Source organism: Mustela nigripes, chromosome 1, assembly GCF_022355385.1.
Source record: "Mustela nigripes isolate SB6536 chromosome 1, MUSNIG.SB6536, whole genome shotgun sequence".
NCBI classification, from domain to species: domain Eukaryota; kingdom Metazoa; phylum Chordata; class Mammalia; order Carnivora; family Mustelidae; genus Mustela; species Mustela nigripes.
The window spans coordinates 169868547-169885530 of record NC_081557.1 but is presented as its reverse complement, the minus strand read 5'-3'; the positions used below and the strand labels follow the sequence as shown (position 1 = coordinate 169885530).

General features: G+C 39.6%; 1 protein-coding gene across 1 annotated transcript in view; it reads left to right on the top strand.

Annotated features, from left to right (window-relative positions):
• PAPSS1 (3'-phosphoadenosine 5'-phosphosulfate synthase 1) overlaps positions 1-16984 on the top strand; it is a 100754-nt gene that overhangs the window by 71978 nt on the left and 11792 nt on the right. Inside the window, exon 11 of the mRNA XM_059376969.1 lies at positions 14595-14824. Within this exon, the coding sequence (XP_059232952.1) occupies positions 14595-14824 (230 nt within the window). The remainder of the gene's footprint in view (positions 1-14594; positions 14825-16984) is intronic.

The window sequence follows — 16984 nt, the reverse complement described above, 5'->3', positions numbered from 1 at the left end:
AACAAAGTACTGTCATTCTTCCCCAGAGACAGATTTGGTCTGATTTTTGCTGCTTCTGAATTTTGGAAGGGCCAAAGGTATTTTAGCGGGAAGATAAACATGGTGCCCTTTAAAAATCATTCAGAAGCCATTCTTCTTCTGTTCTTCTGTGAAGGACTGGTGCTTAATAGAGTCAGGAAATAAAATTACTTCTCGATACAGGGTGCGGAGAATGTTCTAGAGTTCTGTTTAGTGGTCAAAAAGAATGTTTTGAGATCTTTTTATGACCATACATACAGAAGAGGACTTAATCAAGTTTTTGCTTCAAGGCAGAATGGCCCTTCCAAAAATACTGTTGAATAGATGAATAAGTCAATGAATGACCTAAAAAACAGTGTGTGGGAAATTCTTAGGCAGCTTTCTGTTGAATTTTCATGATGAAGAATAGAATGCACATTATTATTACATTCTTATTCAGCCCTTGAAGGGAGATGGATATACTTAGATTTATTTGGGAGGCAATCCCTCTTAAAAAGAATCTGAATAATTTATACATATTCTGTGATGTCTTCCTCCAAAGAAGTTTAGGAAGTCTAGGCAAACTTAGGAAGTTTAGGAAGTTTAGGCTCAGGTGTAAATATTTTTGTTAGAGCTTTGTTGTGGGTCTGTATGCTCTTACCGTCTCTTTACGAAAAACCAAGAAAAAATAATAATAAAAAACCCTGAAAGATTAAAGTGTATTCCACTCTTCTTTTAGAGCCAGTCTAAATAATGCATTGGAACTTCAGTAGGTAGAACTCCTCATACGCTTTTTTCCCTCTTTGTGGTATCAGGGGTTCATGAGAATTAGGCAGTGGATCACCCTTTAAGTTTCCTAGAGATCAGCACAACTTCTGTCTCAAAGAGGAGCTACATTGTTTTGGAAATAAAGTGACAAATTTTGTTCCAGTGGTTTTTCATCCTTTCCTTTGGTGCTGTCTTCATCATCATCATTTTAAGGAATCCAATTCTCCAGAATTCTAGAACTAAAGGATGATTGATTTTTAAAGTGGGAGTGACCCAAGCAGGTTTAGGGTCAGGAATAGGCCACCTAGGAAATTCAAGGGATTTATCTTCCCAATTCAGGAGATATTTTGTCCTCTTTGTGTTTCATTTCTTATTCCCTAACATGGGAAGAGAGATGACATTTTAGCTAAACTAAAAATTGCTTTTAGAAGGGTGAGGATAAGAGGATAAATAGATAAAGATAAATAGTAAAAATAGTAAATGTAGTAAGAAATAGTAAAAAATAGTAAAAATATTTAGATAAATAGTAAAAATAGCCAGCTGTGCCAAAACAGATTATTCTTCCCTGAGAGAACACCTCAAAGGATTAAAGCATGCTGTTTTGTCTACATTGGAAAGATTCCTAACGTCTTCTGGTTTCAGAAGCAAGTGTGTTTCTTAAAGATTCAAAGGTGAAGGTACATAAAGGCACCTTTGGGGTGCTGCTAGCACTTTGGCTTCCTTGAGAGCTGTGTTTTTGTAAGCATAGCTGACTAGTCAGTGAGCTGGCTGCCGCAGGCCCTTCCTTGGCCTCAGAGCTGATGCCTGTTGCCTCCCACCAGGCGTGGTCTGGTGAAGACCGTCCAGGCCTGCCATCGAGGAGTCCAGGCATGGTTCTGGTTGGTCCCCAGCTGGCTTGTAGTCTCAGGCTAGGCTTCTGTAGACTTCTCTGGGTAATGTTTAAATGCACAATAAATGGTTATTTAACTGGTACATCAGGAGGTCAGACTAAATGTTTTTGAAACGTTTTTTGCAGGGCGTTCTCTAGTTTGTCTTACTCTTCACTTCATATTTAAGTATAGTATACATGGGAAGCAGGACACATTTCATAGATGTATGGTTAAGTGGATTTCTTCCGTTTGAACAGTCATACAACTGGCATCCAGACTTTCAAAAAACCCTCTTATCTGCATCCCAGAAGCTGTCCTTCCTGTCCTTCTGTTCCCTCCCTGTTCTCCCCCAGGGGTCGCTGGTATCCTCGCTTCTCACCTCAAGGATCCAATTTGCTTGTGCCAAAGCTTGGATACTCTGGGAAGCAGATTCTGAGAGCAAGATTAACATTCAGGAAATTTATTAGAGAGAGCCTTTGGGATCAACGCCTGCTGGAAGACGAAAGAGAGGAAGGGAGTGGGATTGGGCAGAGGGAAGAGTGAAGCTGTGGTTCAGTCTTAGGGGAAGCCTCATTTGACCCTGTGTGGAGTTCTGGAAAGGCCCTCAGAGATGTTCCATGTTGCACAAGGGATAGGCATTTATGCCACCTTGTCCACCAGTGTTTGGCTGCCTAGGGAAGGGGTATGCCCTTGGGCACTACTGTTTTTTGCGGAGGCAGTTTCTGAAGAGGGCTGACAGCTGTGGAGACTGTCCTGGCTGCTCTCCCAGATGCTGGGGAATAGTCTTCTCTTTCTGGGGATGACCTGAGTGTTGCTTCAGTGTCCAGTCCAGCCTTTTTATAACTGAAATCCTACAGTATATGCTTTTTTATGTCAGGCTTCTTTCACTTTACATTATATTTCTGGAACTCAGCCTTCTTGTAGTGTAGAGTCGGTTGTAAGTCAGTCATTCTCAGTACTCCTCGTGTGACTATACCTGATACTGTTGTGTGTGGACGGTTTCCAGTGCTTTGGTAGTAGGAATAGCGCTGGCATGAAGATGTTAGTGCATGTCTTCCAGTGGACATTTGTGTTGTTGTATACTGAGGGGTAGCGTTGCTGGGTTGTGGGGTATGCATTTGTTTGGCTTAGTAGATACTGGCAGCGAATTCTAATGTGGTTGTACCATTTTACTCTCCCAAATGAGAAAATAAGTATTTCCTCACTTATACTTGATTATCTTTTTTTTTTTTTTTTTTTTTTTTTAGGGATTTATTTGTTTATTTGAGAGAGGGAGAGAGTGGGCATTGCTCGTGAGTGCAGGAAGGGCCAGGAGGGAGAGTCATAAGCCAACTCTGAGTGTAGAGCCCAATCCAGGGCTATATCTCACCACCCTGGTATCACAACCTGAGCCGAAACCAAGAGTCTGATGTTGAAGCAGCTGCATCACCCAGGCATCCCTTGATGATCTTTCTGATTTTACCCAGTTTGGTCCTTTAGCCTGACTATTTAGCCACACATTTTCTAATAATTTACTATTTCTTAACCAACCTCAAGAATGTTTTCATTGAATTGGTTTCACTAAAGAGGAAATGGAGGAGCAGTTAATGAGTTGTATTTGTATATAGTGAGTGAGAAATAGAATATAAAAATAGCTTATTTTTAATGAGCTTTTACTATATCTGCCTGGCAATATGTCAAGGGTTTTACTTGTATTAGCTAACTTAATCCTTACAATAACACTAAGAGGAGTAGGTATGATTATTCTCAGCTTATAGATGAGGAAGCTGAGGTAGAGCTATAAAAAACTTGTTTGAGCCTAGGTGGCTCAGTTGGTTAGACGACTGCCTTCAGCTCAGGTCATGATCCCAGAGTCCTAGGATCGAGTCTGCATCGGGCTTCCTGCTCAGCAGAAAGCCTGCTTCTCCCTCTCCTTCTGCCTGCTGCTCCCCTTGCTTGTGTGCTTGCTTGCTCTCTCTCTGTGTCAAATAAATAAGTAAATAAATAAAATCTAAAAAAACCCAAAAAACTTATTGCAGATCACAGGTCATCTACAGATAATCTGATTACAGGACCATGTACTAGAACTTCCACAGAATGTTTTTTTGTATCTTGTGGTGTATTATTAAAATAGGTCTTAAAATAAGTGGCCACATAGGTTTTGAAAACAGACTGGAAACAAATTTTAAAATATCTTAGAGGAGTTCCAAATTGGTGAGGTAGGATGGCCCCGGCTGGCATTCGTTAGAGGAGGAACCTAGGTACAGTGGCTTTCAAACGTGTGTTTTATGACAGCCTAGAATGATGAGTTGTGATATTCTCGGTTCGTCTGTATTCCTGCTCTTTGTTTTCTTGGGATACCTGCCTCATGATCTTACTGATATCTGCTAGTGTTTTTGTTGTTGTTACAAAGGGTGAGTAAGGTGATGTAAATCATTTAACGGGTTGTCTAATTGGTGACAGCACAAGGTGATGAATATCAACTGCTTTTACTAAAAAACAGTAAACCCTTTCCTTCAAGTTCTCAACACCTCAGGGTTCTGTCCCCACTTCAGGAGAGCTGCCCATACCTCAGAGCTCTTGTTGGTCTGTGTGAAGTCTTGGAATTCCAGCTTTGGAGGAGAGCCTAGGCTGGCCTCCCCTGGCACAGACTTCCCGTCCAAGCATGTGTCCTTTGATTTGGGACGTCCTTCACTGTTTGAGAGAATATATAAAGAGCATGAAAATAAATAGTAGCAAGACAATGAAAATAACCACAGACACATACATGGGTATGTCTGTCACACACTGAATAGATGCTCTGCCTTCATTGTATCACCTCATCCCTGCAACAGCTCGGTGAGACAGCTTTATTCCATTTTGCAGAGGAGGTTGCTGAAGCTCCGAGAGGCCAAGTACCAATGGTGGCCCATCAGAGAACGTCAGAACTGGGCAGTAGTTACAGTAGTAAAAGCAGATTTTATTCAGGAACTATTGCAGTGAGGGAAAAAAGACCACAATGTAGAATTGAGCTCAATTCCGAATAAGTTGTAGACGAGTGGGTATTGATAGCCAAGGGGCAGAGTGGGTATTAGGAGGGCGGTATTCAGTGGATTGAAAATCACCAAGAAGAAGACATCAGAAGTTACAGGCAAGAGCTGATTGTGCTTAAACAGACCTTGCAGGGTTCTTCTTGCTGAAAGCATGCCAGTTGATCGAGTATCACTTCCGGCGTGGTGGGTGGTGGGGAAGAAGGATTTGATCACATGTCAGGTATAGAGAGTTTCTGCTGACTTGACTCAGCAAGAGTTTTGCTAAAACTGGGTAACACAGGCTCTGTATGGATGGAACTGAAGGTGGAGGCTTGGAGGGCTTAGAAGGGTCTCACTAGAGTTAGGTCAAGCAGAGAGTCAGGCCCTCACTAGCAGGACTGCAGAGCTGGGACCGAAATTCAGGCCAGTCTGATTCCATGGCCTGCCGTTCATTTCTCCAGAGCTGCTTGCCACCTGGAAGTCTCTGAGGGGCCTGTGGTCAGCAGTGCGTGGGAGGGCAAAGGAGTCAGGGGCCTGCACAGAGCTCTCAGGTTTTCTAGAAGGGTCTGAAAGCACCTTAAAGTTGCCTCTGCCTATAGATCTCTATCTGGAGTATCAGTTAGGAGCTAAGAGGTATGGTTCTTGCCAGGAAGCTCTGGATCTGGTACCTGAGAAAAGGGCAGGTTTTAACTTCCGAACTTCGAAAGAGCCAACTAGAAGTTCTAGTAAACTTCTCTGTATTTTAAACCCTTAAATGTTTTACTGATTTGTGGCCTGGCACGATGGAAACGGTTATATGGAGTGGCTTGTGAAAACTGTGCGTTTCTCTTTCTCAAGTGCCCCCCTTGAGTGTTTCACTTACTTGGCTTATTCACAGCCTTAAGTGAAGAATTTTTTTGTAATTAAAAAAACATTCATTTTGGTAGCTTTTCCAGTGACATCAGGAAAACGTCTGCCAGTAATGCTTATTTGCCAACTAATAATAATAAAATAAAAACAATGACTGTTCTTTAATCATTTTCTGTAGGTCATTTAGAAGGCATTGGTACCAGATTTGTTTCCCTAGCACAAATGCTTTTCAGAGCAGTGAGCAGCTGTGGAGCCTGTCTGGTTATCAACAGGATGTCCCTGATTTTCCAGTCTGTAAATTTAATAGCTTGATTCCTAAATTCCATTTTAGAAATTGGGTGGGTGGGGGGCAGCATGTATAGAGAAAGTTACTTTTCTAATGCCAAAAATGTGTTCTCTGTGTACATTTTTGTTTTTGTGAGGTATTCATTGATTGTAGGAGATTGTGGTGGTCCCGTCTCACGAAATAATAAGTCCATTTTTGTAGAGGATAAATAATGCGTGAGCGTGCTGAAAGTATGATGCATTCTGGAATGTGACTGTGTGCCACTAACAGCTATATCCTTGGGTTAAGACATTTGAGTAAGGATAACGAGTTGAACTTTGGAGGAAACACGGGGTTGGACGTAGAGATTTCTCTTTGCCATGCAAGTTATTGATGCTTTATTTCCTTAATAGAAACTGTTTCTGTGCAGATAAGCAGATGCCTGACACTGGGACAGTAGGAATATTCTGCCTCCTGGATGACAGTGTATTTATTTAATTAGTCTGTGCTTTGTACCAGTGTCTGCGGCTTAAATAGGATGTGTGTTTGGATATAAATCTGTTCCTCCCCATAAGCACTTCTGAGTTCCAACAACCTAAAGAGACATTTCCTTCTGGAGATTTAAGCCTGATTGTAAGAGCTGTTAACTCCCCGGTTTTAATTATAAACTTTGATTTCCTTTGGGGTGTTTGATAGTTTTGTCTTATTTATTGTATTCATGTTTCTAGAGTTGTGCAACACAGGCTCTTACTAGGATCTCTGGGGTCACGTATTACCTAGTTCTCCTAGGATATAAAGCACATTAATATTTCTATTGCACAGTGAATGATTTTTCACACCAAATGGGATCAGTAGAGCCCACAGCTAACTTCATGTCAATTTTGATCAGTTTTGCTATGAAATTAGTTTTAAAAACTAGGTACATGGAGGTTTTTGAATTTTAGGTGCATGTGTTACCTAATCGTGGTAAGTTCACAAAATGTACATAGATCCTGCTGTATGCCTTAAACTTACACAAATTTACATCAATTATAGCTCAAGAAAGCTGGAAAAATAGGATTTCAGGTTTTTCAATAAAGAGTTGTGGGTATGTAAAGATTTAGAGTCCGAGAAACATTTAGAGTCTGTTGGTGTATATTGAAAGTAACTTTGGGGATCTGTATAGTCTGATATTTTATATATTTTTAGCTTATGTCTGGTTTCTTGATAACCGAAATTACTAATTTAATTCAGAGACATTATATTTTACAGGTGTTTTAGGATGCTTTTCACAGGGGGAGAATGCCCTTTTTTTCCTCCTGATTTTCCTCTAGATTTTCTGCTCAGCATCTGTTCTTGTTTCTTAGTGAAGCAGCATCACGTTCCAGTATCGTCTCTTAGTCTGTTTTTCTTGCAGTTAGGTAATCTGTACTGTTCCTTCCCTAAGGGTAGTGCTAACCAGAATTTGTCCTCCTGACGTCCTATCTGGCTGTAGGGCCTGGCACAGTGTAAGGGGCTCAGTAAGAATAGGTATGCCTGAGTTTGGGGGTTAGAGATACCCAGGAATAATACTCGTTCTCTCGGTTGTCATTTTGCACCTTAGACGTGTTACTGAAACGTGCCAAGTCTCACTTTTCCTATTTGTGAAATAGGTAATAGTAACTGTTTAATATGCTATAAACATTAAATGAGATAATATTTACAGAACACTTTGTACAGTGACTAGCATATCAGGAGCTCAGTAATTGGTACCTGTGTTGATCTTCTCTCACCCTGGTAAAGAACTTCATGAAATGTTTTCCAATGCCTTACCACCTTTGGTTCCTTAAAATAATAATTGGTGAGATGGTGGAGAGGCAGAGCAAATCAAGCACTTCTGTCTTTTATCAAAAGCAAATTTTGGGGCCCCTGGGCTTGAGAGGCAGGAGTGAGATGGGGACGCTGGGCCATGGTGGATTTACTCTCCTTCCCCTCGATCCTCCCAATCTGCAAAGCTGGGCTCAGCCAGGGAAGCATAATTTATGAGAAAAAAATCAGTTTGGTTGCTGATGGTTGTGAACAAATACATCTCTTACATTTGAGTTGTGTTATTTCAAAGACTCAGACAGTTGAGATTCCTTGCACATAAATGGAATCTTTGGGAGAACTTGTAATGAAGATCATATCTCAGTTTCTTGATTTGCAGAATGAAGGATTTGGATTCCAGTCTAAACTCCCTTTCAACTCTAGAGATTGTGTGATGAGGGTAATTGCAAATTGTAATTCTCTTCTGGAAGCTGGAGAATGAAACATCTAAGTAGAATTTGTAATTTTTATATTGCATGTCATCTGTGTGACTCTCATGAGGGTTGAATACTGTTCAGTACCTGTAAAGAGTAATAGAAATTGGTACTAGAACTAATTGGCACAATTAAGATTGAAAGCCATAGGAACCCGTAATCTTATGATGGGAAGGGTGAACCTCTTTTTTCATTTGCCTCTCTAGATTTTCCCAGTCACTTGAAGAGTTTAAAATGATTCCTACTGCTGAGGAATCAGGAGACAGGCCATTATGATTTAGGAATTTCAGGAAAACAGATTAATATTAAAGAGATGTGATACTGTGCAAAGAAGAGAGAAGAGTATTTTTTTTTTTTTTTTGAGAGAGGAGTATTTTAACATGGAATTTGTGAGGTGAATGAAGGTATAGTTTTTTTTTAACCCAACAAAAATAGGTCATGGATTGACTTTGTAAAGAATTTTTGTACCATTGAAGTAAGTACACTTTTGATAGTTAGGGAAGGAAAATCTGCACATTTATGTAAGAAAATAGTTTCTATGCCTAAAGTCTTTTATAAACCAGCTGAGTATTTGATTTTTGCTGTATGGAATGTTGAATTTAATAAAATTTATTACATTTATATAAAAGTAAATTTCAGAGTGAATATATAAAGAAATAGGTCTCCTAAGCTGGATTTAGAATTGTTCTATTTATTATCCTCAGTTATTTCTTTCAGAGAGTGTGTAAAGGGTTAGGGGAGGAGGGAGAGGCAGAGGGAAAGAGAAAACCCCAAGCAGGCTCCATGCAGCCCCAACATGGGATTTGATCTCTTGACCCTGAGATCATGAAAGAAAATGAGAGGTGCCAGTAAATTAGCTGCCAGCTAGAATGAAGCTATCGACACTCTAAAGGAAGATAATGCAATTCAGACTGCTTAAAAGAAATCATGCACAGGTCCAGCATGTAGTAACAAATTATTACAAATATGAAGAAGCAGGAGGGTGAGATCCAGAATAGAAACTGTCCCTAGACACATACTTCGAGATGATGCTGTTGTAGGAATTTGCAATTAATAGCATTAAAGCTTCTTAAAAGCAAATATGGTCTTATGGATGTAGAATCTCAAAAATATGGAAACTATATAAAAAAGAATCAAATGGAAAGTCAAGGACTAAAAAAGTAGATCTGAAATGAAAACATCTGTTGGAAGGATGTAAATGCAGACTGGAGTTTGTAGAAGGAAAGGTTAATGAAAGAGAAGTCAGATCAATCAAAGTTACTTGAAAAGGAAAATAGATGGGAGAAATGAGCAGAGCCTCAGTGAGCTGTGGGCAGTATCAAGCTATCTAACATATGTATAATTGGAGTAATGAGAGGAGGAGAGAGAAAAAGAAATGTGCCAAAAAAGGATTTTGAAAAAATGATGGTTAAATTTTTCTAAAATTGGTGGAAAATGTCAACCTACAAATTCAAGAAGCCTAATAAATCTTAGAATAAATCCAAAGATAACCACACTTAGGCAGAAGCAGTCTGTTGAAATTTCATGATATAAAAAGGATCCTGAGAAGGAAGCTCCTGGGTGGCCCATTGAGTTAAGTGGTTAAGCGTCCGACTCTTGGTTTCAGCTCTGGTCATGATCTCAGGGTCATGAGATTGAGCACCTTGCCTGGCTCCACGCTCATTGGGGAGTCTGCTTCCCACCCCCTCTTGCATATACACTCTCTCTCTTTCTCTCTCAAATAAATAAATACAATCTTCCAAAAAAAAGAAAGAAAAAAAGAAAAAAGAAAAACCAAACGATGAGGGAGGGAGGAAGAGGGAACAGTAGGGAAATAGTAGGAACAATGACTGACTTCTCAGGAGTGATATGAACAAGAAACAATGGAGTGATATCTTTAACAAAAAGAAATGCCTGTTAATCTAGAATTTATAGTCAAGCAAAATAAAGGTGAAGTAAAGACATTTTCAGATAAATAAGAGTTGAGAATTCTATTAGGGAAAAGTTTTTCAGAAATCTTCTGGCAGATTTCCTCAGAGGTCCCATTGTTTGCTCAGAGACCCACAGTGTATGGCTGGCCGTATGGCTGTACAGCAGGGAAGGCTGCAAAAACAAGGACCTGGCACTTTCACCCTCTAGACTGAGGTTTCTGTCATCAAGAAAGAGATCGGGGCAAAGGAAAGTCAGTTGTATAGGCAACCAGCACTGTTCGCCACGTAGGAGTTAAATTACTTTTGTAATCAGAAAAAAAGCCAATCTGTTATTTGGCACACAGATGCAGGTAAAGTAGAAAATAAGTCACATGTTAGGTTGGCCATTTATGGATTCTTAGAAGACTTTATAGGAAAGCCATAGACATCACTTGTATTCCTTCTTCCTGTGCTTTCGGTATTCCAAACCTGCTTGCCATATAAAAAGATAATACATATTGACCTCAGTTGTGCTAGAGGGATAAACAGGCAGCTCTCACAGAGTTTCAGTGACCACCTTCTAGACAGCCTGTCATCTTTTTCATAGAGCAAGTGAATTTTCTTTGGAAACACTGGCTAGGAAGTAATTAAATGCAACTGAAATTGTCATGGACTATTTCACAGAGTAGTAGTAACAGTGGCAATGTTTGTGACTGTCCTTTGTTGAGGGCCAAAGGGTATGTTGAATGTTTTCAAGCCTCCCACCAATCTGATATGTTAAACATTATCTTTTTCATTTTTATAATTTTGGAAACTGAGGGTTCAGTTTCAAGTCTAAACTTTACTAAGGGCATTCGGTCATGAAGGGGCAAAAGCAGGCTTTAGATCTGTCTTCCTAAAGTAGATACAGGATGGCTGGCTGTGGGTTGACTTGCATTCTTTCGATTAAAGCATGTTACCTTTTCAGTGGGTTGTAAGTTGATTCATACCAGGCATTGTTGGAAGAGTTACATGTGATTTGTTTATTCCTGGTTGTTAACAGTTTTAAAAGTATTCTCATAGGGAAGTCGGTCCCTAAAGTACAAATTGAAATTATTTGGTCACTTGCAGGAGAATGTTGACTCTGTTTGTGTTTGTTATGTTTACCTTTAATTTACTCATTTAACATCTAGAAGAAATTAAAGAGGCAATTAAATTTCTGGATATTTTATAAGCCAAAATCAGAACTGGCCACTGCCAGTTGCTTTGTGATCCTGTAAGTTACTAATTTTTCTGGCTTTGGTTTCATCTTGTAGAAGGATAGAGAGGGTTGGATTAAATGTTCTGAGCTTCCTTACATGTTAAAATTAAGCCATACATCCTTGGTTCATTGACCATTTGGTACTTGAATGATTTACTTATCTAGATATAAATATTTAGTGAACAAAGTTCACCTGAAATCAGAGAACTTCGATTGCCTTTTTAATTTAACTCTGTAAGCAGTAGTTAATTTGCATGAGGCTGGAATGATTTTCCACTTAAGTGAAATTGCCAAGTAGTTAATTGATTATTTGATTTTGACCCTTTGATAAAAGTTCTGAGTCAGAACTAGCAAAGGTCTTGTGTGTGTCTATAGTGAAGGGGCAGAAGGGAATGACCAGAATCTTCATGAAGTGCTGAATCTAAGAGTGGTTAGAGGAAGAGGGGTCTATATGAGGAACAAAAGTCTTTCATTATCATGTCTTGCCATCTTGTTCATACAGGACTATTATAGCTCATTGCAAACAGTAGTAGTGCTGCATAGTGGGAAACATATAGTGATAGGACCTTGGGGTCCTCTTTATTTAGCTAGCATATGGGGAAAGAGAATTAGGATAGTGCTCAAGAGGTTTTTGAATGTTCCAAGTTTGGAACTGGCCACATACCATTTGGGCTCTCATTTTTTTCAGCCAAAACTCTGCCACATGACTACACTGCAAGGAATACTGGGATTATATTAAACTGTGTTCTGAGTAAGAAAGGTAGTATAAGGTCCTTAGAAATATGGGTATATGGGAAAATAGGTGAGTGAAAAAAAAAGTCAAGACAATTATTAACTCTAGGAAAAACAAACAGTTGTATAAGGAGGGGAATAAAATAAAGATGGTAATGGCTAACATTTATTGTGTACTTTATACCAAGTACTATTCTAAGTCTTTTTTTTTTTTTAAAGATTTTTTAATTTATTTATCAGAGAGAGTGGGGGGGGGAGAGAGCGAGCACAGGCAGACAGAATGGCAGGCAGAGGCAGAGGGAGAAGCAGGCTCCCCGCTGAGCAAGGAGCCCGATGTGGGACTCGATCCCAGGACGCTGGGATCATGACCTGAGCCGAAGGCAGCTGCTCAACCAACTGAGCCACCCAGGCGTCCCTATTCTAAGTCTTTACGTTTCATATATTAATTTTCTTAAAAAAGTCATGAGATAAATACAATTGTACTTCCAATTTTACAGACAAATGTTGCTTTCACCAACAGTGGTGATATCACTGTATTTATTGGATAAATGGCATAGGGAATGAGGAAAATGGAGTAAGAGTCAAGCATCATCATAGTAGGAAATATAAATAGTCAAATCAGCAGTATACAAATGCCATTTAGAAACACAGGGGTGCCTGACTGGCTCAGTCAGTGGAGCACAGAACTCTTGATCACAGCTGCATGCTGGGTGTAAAGATACTTAAAAATAAAATCTTAAAAAAAGAAAGAAACACAGGTAAAAATCAGTAGAAACGGCTGAAAAAGCTGAAACTCCTCAGGGTGATCAGTTTGAGTGTTGGGTTTGGGATTGTCCTTATGTTATTGCACTTTCTAAGCCATGTCAATAAAAATATATCTTGGTCCAAGATGAACTACCGAGAACAAATGACAACATTTGTGTGGGTAGTCATCATTTATATCTTATTTTCACCTAGATCAGAATGGTTGTGTAAGTCACTTGAGTGGTGGAGCTTAATGCTGAAAGGGAGCTGAGGCCAGATTTCTAGACCTGGGTTTCCTCTGCGTTTTCTTGGCCAACTCACTTAACCTTTGGGTGATCATTTTCTTCGTATGTTAAGGAGAATGATGCTCTCTTACAGCTACTTTAACTTATAAAGTTCTGAAGTTCCAGGTGTTAAATGAATTATTTTTTTATTTCTCCACACTTGCTAGTGTAGCTGTCTCTGCTTCTGAGCTCATTTTGGATGCTGTGTAGCTGTGGAGTCACAGCCAACACCTGGTTTTACTCTTACCTGGTATCTGGGGTATGAGTCACTTAGCTATCAGGTTTTCTCAGTGCCAGTGTGTGTATGTAAGGATTCATATAATTGAAATCCTTGTCATCCAGTAGCTTTTTTTTTTTTTAAACCTGTTCTAATATAACAGAGAAGAGTGTATACCTCACAAGTTTTTGTATGGTTCAAGGACTTCTTACAGCGAACGTACTCTAATTACCAGCAACCAGGATCGTAGGTCCCGAGACAGAACCTTACCAGGGACTCCTAGAGCTAACATCAAAATGGATTAGATACAAGCTCCTATTTCCAAAGTTGGTAATTTTCAATTACAAGATGAGTAAGTTAGTTCTGAGGATTGAAGGTTCTGCTTAGTGATTATAGTTAATAATACTATATTATGTACTTGAAATTTGCTGGGAGTAGATCTTAATTGTTCTCAGCTCACACATATACACAAAGGTAATTGTGAGGTGATAGATGTGTCAATTAACTTGATTGTGGTCAATATTTGACAATATATTTGACTATAACATCATGTATGCTTTAGATATATACCACTTTATTTGTCAGTTATTCTCAGTAAAGCCGGGAGGAAATAAAGAACATTACCATTAACCCAGAAGCCCCTTCCAGTTGCTTCCCTCAAAGGATAAACTGCTAGCCTGACTTCTAAGAGATTAGATTTGAACTATATATAAAGGACATATTGTGGTTGTGTACAAGCATATATATAGACACATGTACATTTACATATCTCTTAAGAGGCAAAAATATTTATAAATACATATGCATAAACATCTATACACATTTATGGTTTTAGATTTTAGTGGGAAGGACTTGCCAATTTTGTTCCTGGCTTTCCAAGATGACATATTTAAAGTTGTTGAGATTTCCTACTGATACTCATTATATAAATACTCCAGGTCCTTCTCAATGTATGATGGTGTTATGTCCTGATAAACCCATCATAAGTTGAAAATACTGTTAAGTCAAAATGCATACCTAACATACCACACATCACAGCTTAGCCTAGCCTACCTTAAATGTGCTCAGAACACTCATGTTAGCACAGTTGGGAAAAATCACCTAACACAGAGCCTGTTTTATAATGAAATGTCGAATACGTCATATAACTCATTGAATGCTATACTGAACATGAAAAACAGAATGGTCAGCATGGTTGTCCGTGTGTGGGTTGTTTACCTTTGTGATTGTGTGGCTGACTGGGAGCTGTGGCTCACTGCCCCTGCCCAGCATCATGAGAGAGGATTTTACTGCATATTGCTAGCCTGGGCAAACTCCAGAATTCGAAGTTAGAGGTATGGTTTCTCCTGAATGTGTATATTACTTTCGCACCATCATAAAGCTGGGGACTGTAAGTTTGCGGCCATCTGTATCCGTGTATTTATTATCCATTTACTACTTCTAAGTGCTGGCCTAAAAGCAGAGTTACCAAATATGAAAACTTGTATTCCAGGTCCAGTGGCATTGCAGAGCACGGATGGTTGCAGGAGCCAATTTTTACATTGTTGGACGGGACCCTGCCGGCATGCCTCATCCAGAAACAGGGAAGGACCTATATGAGCCAACCCACGGTGCCAAAGTGCTGACAATGGCCCCTGGCCTGATCACCTTGGAAATAGTTCCCTTTCGAGTCGCAGCTTACAACAAGAAAAAGAAGCGTATGGACTACTATGACTCTGAACAGTAAGTTTTATATTCACAGATCTAGGGAATGCCCTGTGTTCTAAGCTGCTCCCAGGGCACGTTGTCTCAGCTTTACAATAACTTGACTGATGGCAGACTTTGTTGTACGCATTTCAGAGAAAGCCCAAACCTAGGAAACTAACTTCTCAATATGCTAGGAGTTAGAAGCAGAGATAGAAATTGAATCTGGGGGCGCCTGGGTGGCTCAGTCATTGAGTGTCTGCCTTAGGCTCATGTCATGATCCCAGGACCCTGGGATCGAGCCCCGCATCAGGCTCCTTGCTTAACAGGGAGCCTGCTTCTCGCTCTCCCACTCCCCCTGCTTGTGTTCCCTCTCTTGCTCTCTCTCTGTCAAATAAATAAATAAAATCTTTTTTAAAGAAAACTTGAATCTAGTTTTTATGATCCATGATTTCAGGAATTTTGTTTTGTAGTTCCTAAGGGCAGTATCGACATTTCTTTGTCAGCCATATCTACTGTATGGTGTAGAGCATGTAGAAGGAGTCGAGGGACTTAGTGATGATTAGTCTGGTAAGCCCAGAAAATCTATTCAGTGAGAGAGTATAATATTTGTACAATCCCTATAGGACAGGCACTGTCCTGATTGCTCTGTGGGTAATAAATTAATTATTCCCCACAATATCCTATGGTATTGTTATCCCTGCTTTATAGGAATACAAAGTTCTTATAACTTGCCTAAGGCCACAGAGTAGTAAATGGCACCTGGCAGTTGAACCCAAGCAGCGTGTCTACCAAGCCTGTGCTCTTGACTGCTAAGAGTGCAACTTCTTTCTTCAAAAATCTTAGAGGAGGGGCAAAAACGAAAAAACTTTTAGTACAGATTATTGGTAGTGTTGAACATGTATCTATGGCCCTTCTGTATTGATCTTTATAGACAGTATCAGTCTAAATTTAGAATGGTGGTAGAAGGCCCTAGAATAGGAAGTCAGGGGTTTTAGTCCTGTCCTTGCTTGGTGACTTGAGAGTCCTGGGCCTCTCTGGCCTGGGTTCTTCTCTAAAGTGATGGCAATGGAGGAGCTGATTACATCTTAGCCTAAAGTCTGTACTTCTTTCCATGATCTGTAGCACCTAATTATTTTTACACTTTAGCAGATACTTGTTTTGTTGATTAATGCTTATTTAGTACACATTACATCTCCTTATAGAGTATACATACTTTTTTAGCACAAATTACAATTCATGTTCAAGTAGAACGGTTTTTTTTTTTTTTTTTTAAATATTTATTTATTTGAGAGAGAGAAAGTGAGACAGAACATGAGCAAGGAGAAGGTCAGAGAGAGAAGCAGACTCCCCGTGGAGCTGAGAGCCCGATGCGGGACTCGATCCCGGGACTCCAGGATCATGACCTGAGCCGAAGGCAGTCGTCCAACCAACTGAGCCACCCAGGCGTCCCGAGAATGGTTATTTTTTATATATATATTCTTACATTTACTTCTACTGACAGGTGCAAACTAAAAGCTGACTGTGGTCTAAAGCCCTTTAATCTGAGAGCCCTCATCCTTTCTCTATGATACTTCACAATTAATTCTGTATTCAGGACTAATGCTGACCGTGACCCCGTGTCCTCATTTGGTGTGGCCCATTTTGTTGATGGGGATAAGAAAGGAAAAGAAGTCTTTCATAGATTAAAACATTTTCTTGTTTCTAAAAGCAATATAAAGTTTGGTGTCATTGAATTTCTTTGTGATAAATGATAAATTATCTGGGTAAAGAAATACTACCATTTACAGTGGCATTTAAGGGACTTATTGACTTCCCATTTAATGGTCTAAATAATTCTGGAGAAAAACAAATGCACAATGCTAGGTGATAGGCTTTTCAGAGTGATGAACTATAGCTCAGATTAGGAGTCCACGAATAGGAGAGGCTTATATAACGGATACAGGCGACTCCTAAGTGTACCTGAGGCCTAGGTGGGGGCTTGAAGACAGAAGCTCTTATTCTCTGAAGATCTGAAGTGTGGCCCACATTCCAGCATACTTCTGAACCACACCAAGAGAAGAATTTGCAATAATGCAGACCATTTTTACTTTTTTAGAAGACCAGCATTCGCCAACACGTAGAAATAGTTCTGAATCGTGGCATGTTGTGTTTTGTTTTGTTCTAAGAACATATGTCTGGGTATGTCATTTGTGTGTG